Source organism: Hyposmocoma kahamanoa, unplaced genomic scaffold, assembly GCF_003589595.1.
Source record: "Hyposmocoma kahamanoa isolate Upper Pololo Valley unplaced genomic scaffold, ASM358959v1 102, whole genome shotgun sequence".
NCBI lineage: Eukaryota > Metazoa > Arthropoda > Insecta > Lepidoptera > Cosmopterigidae > Hyposmocoma > Hyposmocoma kahamanoa.
The window spans coordinates 2517851-2528145 of NW_020653337.1; the positions used below are offsets into that span (position 1 = coordinate 2517851).

The 10295-nt window shown below is 37.2% G+C and overlaps 1 protein-coding gene across 1 annotated transcript in view; it reads left to right on the forward strand.

Annotated features, from left to right (window-relative positions):
• Positions 1-7286, forward strand: part of LOC113236424 (dual specificity tyrosine-phosphorylation-regulated kinase 2) — a 146919-nt gene extending 139633 nt beyond the window's left edge. Inside the window, exon 10 of the mRNA XM_026472478.1 lies at positions 7000-7286. Coding sequence (XP_026328263.1) covers positions 7000-7189 — 190 coding nt within the window. The 3' untranslated portion in view covers positions 7190-7286. The remainder of the gene's footprint in view (positions 1-6999) is intronic.
• The last annotated feature ends 3009 nt before the right edge of the window (positions 7287-10295 follow it).

The following is a 10295-nucleotide window of genomic DNA, read 5'->3' on the forward strand; positions in this document are numbered from 1 at the left end:
GAGATGGCACACCAAGAAAAATAACTAATGACATCGAAGAAGAAGAAAAACAAACCATTATTAGAAAAAATAAAATAAAAAGAAAACAAAAAATTACACCATAAAAACAAAACATAAAAAGTAAGAAGACAAAATAATACACAACAAAACAATTATAACAATAACAGCACAAATTATTTATATTTACAAAAATAAAAACACCAAATTATAAAATGCTTTGTGTGTAAAGTGTAACTAACTCGGGACTTGTTGGAGTTGTGCCTTTGTAGATAAGATTATCCCTGAAAGCAAATTGTGATCATGAGATAAAGTATGACTCTTTCTATATAGAAACTGAAATATGACCACACGTACAATCTTGCTGCACGTTTTCTAATTAACTATGCGGGAAAAGATGCAGTCGTAAGTTAGTTAAATTATTAAGTAGCTTGAGTAAAGTTACTTTCTATACAATTTATCTAGTGACCCAATACCTCCGTAAACTATCTTGTACGGATCGACGGAGATGAGTGGAATTCTTTCCCACAATCGTGAACCGCAAAAAATATTTACGCCGCGACGATGCGTTGGCGCATCCAGTGAAAGGTTACAGTGACGCAACGCGACCGACGATCTACGAGCGACCCGAGACTAAGCCGTTGATAGAAGTTACACTTCATGATTACCTGCCTACGGGCATGGGTCATGAAAATGGTTTTTTTCTATCTTTGATCATTATTACTCCAGAGCAAAAGACATCAACGACATCTCATAACAATGAGTCCATGTTGTAGTATTAAAATTACAGGAAAGTTTTATCTAACGTTCCAATTAAAATTGGAGAGAAGATGAACTTTATAATTTTTTGTAATGTATTATTTATTAAGGTTACTCCAATATAGCGCGAGAATACTGTGATGGATAACTTAATATTCTAAAATGATATTTACAAAGAATGGGAACAACTAAAATAATAATTTGACAACCCTATGCTTGAAGAAGTAGGCTTTGTCGCGCCGTCTTATTATATTATGTCGTAAGTAGTAACTAATTAACAAAGATACATTTAGATGCCTTCATGTCCTGTCTGTGCTTATAAACTGATCTATGTTACAGTTGATCTAAACCGCATTATATTTATGTAACGTTGCGCGGGAGTTGTCGACTGCGATACGATCAGATCGGCGATTAGATGATTTCACATTCGCTTGGACGACACGCGTGCACGTGCCACGCATTATGTGCGCTTGATTAGATGACATCGTGAATTTAGCTCTACATTAAGATTCACAATTTATCAGTATTCTTCTTTACAACTGCGGTCCTGGTAATTTCAGATTAAGGTACCAATAACCAATCATGTAACTCGCGCCAGTGATCGTCAAGGACCTGATCTCTATAAATATTTATTTGGAGTTCTGATGGTACATAGCACCTGTTTTACATAGCTGTGATGCTATACCGGGAGACTGGTGTCCTTCTAATATATCATTGTTTATAATTTCTGTACAAATTGCCATTGTAATATTTGTAAGCTATTTGGGATGAACATTAAAAAAAAGAAACAGCCGGCGGCGCAACTTAGCATTTTATAATAAGGTGCATTACAGTAATCAAAAACTAAATCATGAAACTTGAATGCCAAATGTTAACAATACTCTAACTACACTTAATTAAACAAATGAAACTAATTTTTCGAATCTGAAATGAATATTTAAAAATACGGACCTAACTCGCGTATATTTTGTTTGTCAAACAAATCAACGTCGGGTTTAGCTGTTTGCATTAATATTAGACTTATGACTTTACCATCTCAGTCAACCGTGATCATGGGACTTGTGAAGGGCCCGAAACGTTGGTTTGTTTGAAAAAACAAATATACGCCCGTTATATTTACATGATATTAAATAAAGGGTCATAGATTATGCTTAATATAGAAAAAAACAATTCCAACAAGAGACACGTCAAAGGGTATTTTGTACACAGTAAGGCAGATCCACGTTTCTGCTTAAGGCGAGGTATTTCAAGTGCCTCCATGGCGCGGTCTCGATTCCCGGGCCGGGAGAAATATTTGTATGGCCTACATTTATTTCTCTTATGAGTTTGTCTGTAATTTGTGGTTGTCTACCTATGTGTGTGTTCACGGCAACCACGATACAGGGTTTCCCTAGTACGGGGTTATGAGTGTGTGTGCGCGCGTTATTTGTTTTTTCGGCCGTGGCTATAGGGCCCGTTAAGAGTCCGAAACGTGTGTTTGTTTGAAAAAACAAATATAAACAATTTTAGATCCGAAAGTTATAAACGAAATACTTCAACTCGCATCGGGCTAGCTAGATGGACTCTGGTATAAAACTACAACGGCGATTTTAGCCCAACAGTGGAACTTACGACTTACGATGACGAACCAGCTACTCAATAAATTTAACTGTTGAATAAATTTTGTTTATGTAGTTGCGCAATTACTTATATGATGATTTTAATATAATAATTGGCATTTTACGCGAATATTACGCTTGAAACAAAAAATTATATTATTTACCACGAATTTATTAGCGATTTTTATGGAAATTCATAAACATTAAAATATTAAAGGAATGTTTTATGGAAATTTAGTTAGTTAATAGAATAAGTATAAGAAGCGCAAAATCGCATATATCTCGGTCACGTACTTCGACACGATAGATATCAACTGCTTCAACTTATGATAGGAAAGGTTGAAGGCAAAAGACGCGTTGATAGACGTAAAAAAACCATGGTTACGCAGTATAAGGGAGTGGATCGAAGCCACGGACGCAGAGCAACTGTTTCATTTGGTCATGGATAGGGACAAGTTTGCCAGATTGACGGCCTCCTGAAATGGAGAGAAACACTTTATGGAGAAGAAGAATCTCATCTATGTTTCAAATCAAAGAAGTATCAAATCTCGTTTCGGACTCTTCACAGGTCCGATGGTCGCGGCTGACTTGAGATTGTTTTTTTTCATTATATAACTAGCAAACGGTTCGCCTAATGAAAAACGCCAGTAAAACCAGGGACATTACTAACGCGTTGCCAACCCTTTAGGACCCTTTTCAAATCACTTTTGAAGGACTCCATGCTGTATTCTTGTGGAAAAACCCTGACAGGGTATTCATTAATCAACCTAATTGTATGTGGGAGAAAGCTGCTTTGAAACCGTACAGGACGAGATCGATGTTGCTGTTGGCATCATGTCAAACAGTTCTTCAGAACATTGGCCATTGTACAGGCACAGGGAGGCAAAGTCTCTTCTTGAAGACAGTGGTTCAATATCGTCTGTAAGCACAGGATCGTTAACAATTCTCATAGCACGTCTTTGTACCGCGCCGAAGGACCCTAGTTGGCAGCTCCCGCCCAGAGATGGCAGCAGTGTTTCACGCGGGCACGGACTTGTGACTTAAAAAGTAGCAGTCTCTGATTTAACGCATCTGTGACGTAATTTTCTTTACGTTGTCAGAAGGTGATCAGAAGGCCGATAATGTACATTTTGGAGTATTTGATCTTTTTAACCTTTTTGTAAAGTCACCGTGGTTTTTATTGAATGCTATTATTTATGTTATGTGATGTTACATCCTGGATATATTAATAAATATTTTTGTCGGCCATGACCATAAAACCCGAAACATTGGTTTGTTTGAAAAAACAAATACACGCTATTTGGATCCGAAAAAATAGTTTAATTCTCCAATGTGTAGCAATCGCGGAAACTTCAATGTGTTAAAAGTTTATACTTTCAAAAATATATATAATTAATTAACAGCGATGTGGTGAGACGGTTGCTCTTCAATCGAGAGGCTGACAGTTGGAATATGACTTTAATTTGTAAATTGCGTACATTTGAGAATGTTTGGTAATGATATTTAACTGCCTCTGTGGCGGAACAGTTACTATGCTGAACTCCCATCTCGGGATATTTGTATGGCCTACATTTATTTCTCTCGTGAGTTTCGGTGTAATTTTTGCTTGTCTATGTGTGTCTATTGCACGCGATACAGAGTTTCTTAGTGTGTGGCTATTAAAAAACGAAGTAAATATCTCTCGATAAAATAAATTTGGCAAATCTGCACGTTGATAAAGGTTCGCAACTCTTGGAAAATCTGTCGTTGTCTATCGTTAGACCAGTTGTCGTCATTGTCGTCCCGCCTTTTTATCATCCTTTTTTATTCGTTCTTGTCCAAGACTGGTTTTGAAGGCCACATGGGACTTGTCAACTTTAGTCTCACGGTGACGAGCGCAGTGGCAGTGCCCCTTATATCTTTGCGATTTAAAGCTCTGAGTGGCACTGCAATGGACAGGTGTGTCGCATACTATCAGACGCACGACTTATTCGTCCCGTCATTTGGTGAAATTACAGGCATATGGGACTTGTCAACTTATGTCATAGGGTGACGGGTGCAGTGGGAGCGCGCCTCAGCTCTTTGCGACTTAAAGAGCTGAGTGGCACAACAATTGTTCGACTTGTGCGTCGCGTCACTTGATATTATAAAAAAAAACTTGTTATAAAAAAGCCTCAAACTAGGGAATTCCCTTTTGAGGGTAAAAGGCATTTTTCTACGATTTTCGAGAGACAACCATAACGTACAAATCGAAAATGGCAGACTAAACTCAACTATGTAATTCCACGTATTGTTGGCACATTTGTCAAGCCCACTAAGCACTCTGCTGTATTTATTGTTCTGTGGTTCTAACCAAACCGCTAACTAGACAGCATCCGGAGACGATTTTCTACTACATAACGTAGTACAGACCACAGCCATATATCTTTCTGTGGTACGGATAGACCATACAATGCTGATGATATTACGGTTTTAATTCATTTTATAATTTATGACGAAGTTGATCTAAGATAAGAAGAATAACAGCCTCTGCCGTCAGTTTATTCATTTAACGATGTACAATTAGGCGTACGTACTTTCATTGAGCTATGATAATTATAATGGCCAATTAAGATCTGTTATCAAACAAAGTTATTGAATTTTGTGAGAATGAGGTTTGCAGTTTTAAAGTTAAACCTGAGGGCGTGTAGCCTTTTCTTTTGACGACGTGGGTGCTAGATGAGGAAGTTCGAGGAAGACCGATGAGAGAAATGAAGTTTTCTAAATTAGGGGTTTTCTAGATCGATGCTTCCAAATGGTCTATATCGACTCCATAGCGATCCAATCAAATTTACAAGGGGTCCAAGTTAACGAGAAAATATAGGGTTGATAAGACGTTACGTAGACCCTACGGTTTTTAGTAGCAGTAGAGTTACACATAGGAAATAAAAGTATTTTTGGAATCTAAACCGCGAATATTTGAGTGAGTCACCCGTGACCATGGGACTAAAGGGCCCGAAAAGTTGGTTTGTTTGAAAAAAGAAATATACGCTATTTAGATCCGAAAAAATTGTTTGTTGTGAAAAAGTTCATTCAGGTAAGTTCTGCCACTAAACGTGTATGCGTGCATTAATGTACCATCCCAGGTGCGCGACAGTGTTCGTCATGAGTTGGTATTATAAAAAAAAAAACAGGAAGGTGATAATAAAAAGTTAAAGCATACCGGTTATAGCTAGAATGTATTTACTACGTTTATAGCTACTCATTGCTAACCCGTACAAGCTAAAGTCAAACCAGTGACCAATCATAGCCCATAAAAGTTTACGATGGGGCCAGAGGCCATGGTCTCTCCGTTAAACCGTAACACCCTTTCTAGATCGTTGGCATGTGTAAAAGCTGGATACCTTGCTCCAAATTGAGACCGCAATCGGTCATTGGCATTAGATGTGTGTTGAGCATAAGTTATCTTTCAAAGATTCGCAAGAAGCGTTATGCTTCCACATTCATATGGTGAACTGTTATGGAGTGGAATTCCCTGCCTGCAGGCTTGTTCTCTGAACGTTATAACTTCGACCTTTTCAAGGGGAAAGTGAATAGGCATTATTTAGGTATGCATGCTCCATCGTCGACTTCATCGCCACTTTATCGTCACATTACAGATGCGATGGAGGTCAAATACGCAATTACATTTGTATAATAAAAAAATTGAAAATATCTTGAGGCTAGAGCGTTCAATCTTGCTGCATTTCCGCGTCCCGGGAAAAAACAATTGAAACTTGGTGCGGTCTCGAAAATCCTAGGAAAAACGAGACTTTCGAGACTGTTTTAAAAGTAGGTTTTTATAATATAGACTTAGGCATTTAGGCAATTAAAACATGATATTTTAATTAAGTTCTTTATTAACACAAATCATAAAATGAGAAATTATTAATTGAAAGTTATTTTTAGTGACATAGGATTTGAAATTTCGTATCAATCTATGTAAATAACGATTTTGCTTTAAATTTCTGTACCCTTTGTGAAAAATACGCTAATTCGACTTACACGAGTACCAGTTTATCTTTTTTTAGGAATTTATCATTTTAAAAAATAGTAATGAAACCTGCTCGTCGAAACGGGTTCACACAGTAGACTATATATGGCCTAAACCATAATTTCCCAAAGTGATCCCTACCGCCCCCCGTGGGCGCTGAAGTTTCCTAGGAGGTGGTAGGGGCCTCGAAAGCAATTGGGGGACGTAGATGCTGTCCACAAAGCTGACATAAAAGAACCTGAATTATCTACATATCACCTCTCTCAGATCACCTCTGCGGAAAGACTACAGCTTACAATGAATTGGCACCAAAATGACTAGATATCGAAATAACCATTTCGCTAAATACCTAAACCACGCAGTAAAACGACAAAGTGCAGTTAAAAATTTGTTGTTAAAAAAATACGAATGAAAATAAAGTCCAAAGTGGAACAAACTTCACTTTATAGGTACTTCCTGTGTGCCATTTTTTGTGATGGTGGGCGTTAAAATATTTTTATCTTGCTTAAGTGGGCGGTGAGCCAAGCTTTGGGAACCCATGGCCTAAATTCTCTTCTAAAAGGAGACCCGTGGTTAGCAGTGGGACACGTGGTATTAGAAAAAAAAATGCTAAGGTTTAGTTTTGTCACAACTCACCTATACATTTATTTGCAGATGGGACCCAAAACGTCGCATCACCCCAACGGAAGCATCACGTCACGAGTTCGTCACTGGGTGCCCCCTCGGTTCAACGCCCTCTGGCGTTCTGGCGCTTCCTCGTTTAGCGCCCCCAAGACCGACTCGCACCGCACTCCTGCACTCCCAGTCGGCTGGCGACGTGGCGGCCATGTTGGGGCGAGCGTGACTGCGTCCCGGCGCCTCCACAGGCCTACTTGATATCAAGTGACACGTAGTTTATGGTACTGTAGGTGTTTCATGTTGCTCTGGTACATTTGTTTGAGGATCATAGTTTTTACATAGATTTGAGTGTTGGGATAATTATACCCTCTGTTGTGTTTATTCTTATGTTGAAGACGTAATAGAATTTTCAATATGTCTGCCGGACCATCATCTACATATTCGGATGTAATTCGGTGCAGGACAGATTCTATAACCTGGATGCATAGAAGGTGCGTTAAGAACGTAAGCTGTTTTGGCGTTGTCATTTGGTACATTGCTTTTGGTTTTCGCCGCTAAAATCACGAAGTTTCAGAAAGATCTTTTAAAATAATAACTATTTAAATTAAAATAATTTTACTTTAATGTAAAAAATATATAACAACAAAGTTCAAACTCTCCGACGAAACAAACATGAACAATGAATGACAAACTGAAAGTGTACTATTCATAATTTGATATTCAGCGTTTATTATTGAACTCTTCGATACGTATAAGTACGTCAAGTTTGAAATTTATGATTTAAATTGATCTTTAGAACACTTGCAATAAGATTGCGATCCAAATATCTTGGTGCTCTGGCGTGTACCACCGCGACCAAATCAAATAGGGACGTGCTCTATTATACATACAGAAATATTGCATAATAAATAATGCGTGCATTAGAAACCAATCATCTTGTTTAGTAATTATATTTATATGGCATGAAATAAAGAAGCGAAGTAAATATGCTTAACATATAAAAAAAATTAAAAAATTACCTTTAATAACCATGGCACAGATTACTAAGATATGTCACTCTCATACAAAATCGAGAAAACCTACACTATAATAACTTACTAAATCCGACTAATAACACCACGCGCTCACTACGAGGAAAAAGGAACCTAACCACGCGCTGAGAGACGTGAAAATAACGTTGTTTGCCGTGTGCAGTCGTGCGGAACCAAATGCTGCGTTATACAAGGATTGTAATGTAAATTAAAGACTTGTCTGAGCGCTTGCGCACTCAGCGGTTATAGATTCCTCTACTGCTACTAAATTTTTCCACTGCTACTGAATTTCTTGTGTTAAAAATCATTATTCACAAGAAATTCTGTTAATTTCATTATGTTCATATTTTAAGTAACCCACTGTTATAAAAAGGCTTTTGAAACAGATCTCAGCAAAGTTATGCAATGATTCGTTTAATTTTATCGTTTGACCCCCTTAGGACCGAAACGGTTGGGTAACTAACAGATTAAACTCCAAAATCTTCAAGTAATGCAATCATACGTTTACTCATCGACATGGATCATGTCAACGGAAGATCATACAATAATTACTAGTGTTATTAATGGAAATCTTTGATCAAACATGTTTTTTAACATGTGTTGTAGCATAGACCTTCTTGTGAAAGAGGAGGTACTGCCACCTTACCTGTTTCTGCCGCCAAGGGTTCATGTGAGCATTAAAGAGTTCCGGTTTTGAAGGTAAGGGTGCTGGTGAAATCACGGGCACATGAGACTTGTCTACTTATATCTCATAGTAACGGGCGCAGTGGCGGTACTCCTAGATCTTTGCAATTTAAAGCTGTGATTAAAACTGCAACCGTTATGGACAGCGTTATGTTAACCACCACGCGCAAGGCTTGTTCATCCAATTACTAGGTATTGTATAATAAAATGTTAGTTCTCCTCAAAATATATCTACTTTTTCTTTTTATAAAAAATATGTGGATGACGAATCATGCACACCTAAATAATACCTATTCACTCACGTCATGTCCAAGTTATGGCGTTCGGGGAATAAGTCAGCTGTCTGGAAATTCCACTCCTAATTATTTTTTTTAGAAAGGAAACTATTTTTTCAGGTCCTTACACGCCCCTACGACCCGAAATGTTGGTTTATTTGAAAAAACATTACACTTAAACAATACACGCGACTTAGATCCGGAACAATAGTTTAATTTCCATAAAAACTGGATGCTTATTCCTAATTTTGATGTTTTGGTTCAAATACTAGTCTAATCGTAAAACTGATTACATTGCAACAATTAGTTATTTCTACATGCACCGGCCTGGCCACAGACACTGGTTCGAGTCCAATTTGATAGAAAGAATTCTTGGTTTTGATCCACCTTAATACAAATTAATAATAAAAACAAACTAGTGGAGCATTTTTACAAAAAAATACATGAAAATTAGTAAAACATCATACTCAATAAATAAATCTGCCGCTGGTAGTTGAAAGGATGCTAGTGACAAAAATTCAAAACCTAGAAAATAAAAGTTTAAAAAAGTAAAATTAAAAAAATATCTACTTGCGGTAACTTCCTACCTTATCCACCTAGGAAAAGAAAAAAAATGTGACAGATCGGCCTTTTCTTCACATAGAAATTTAAAAAAAAAATGTCACATGCGTCCTAACTAACAGCACTAACTTGCGGCAGAAATATTGAAGTTATGTCTATAGTTATCAAATTGTAAAATGTTATACTTTCATATTTAAGTGGCGTATCGCTATGAAGTGGACCTGTAGACTTGTTCCCTGAAAGGTATAACTTTTGTCCTTTTCAAAGCAAGAGTCAATAGGTATTAAATAGGTGTGTATGCTCCATCGTCGACTTCAACGTGACTTGCCATCATGATGGAGGTCAAATACGCACTTATTTTACCATTAACAAAAAACTTATAAATAATTAGGTTAAAAATAATAGAATTCTTCATCTACAACCTCTGACCTATAAACGTAAATCGAGAGATAATTAGCATATCAAAACAGCTCCCCGATCCGTTATGCGCTGGTTACGTGCGTTGCGAAGCACAAGTTGAGAGAACGTTACGCAGCTAGTAGGTCAGAGGGTGATTGCCTTAGGTCATTTATTATTATTACTACAGTGTTTATGTTGTCATTTAGAGACCGGAATAGATAGAGTATATTTACCTAATCTTGAATATAGTGGAACACATGGAGCGGATAATACCTCCTTCTGAAATCTAGGAATATACAATATTTATTTATTAAATATTATTATGTTTTTACCATGATCTATCTTTTTTGAAGACTGAGTAAAATGACATTTCATTTGTTGC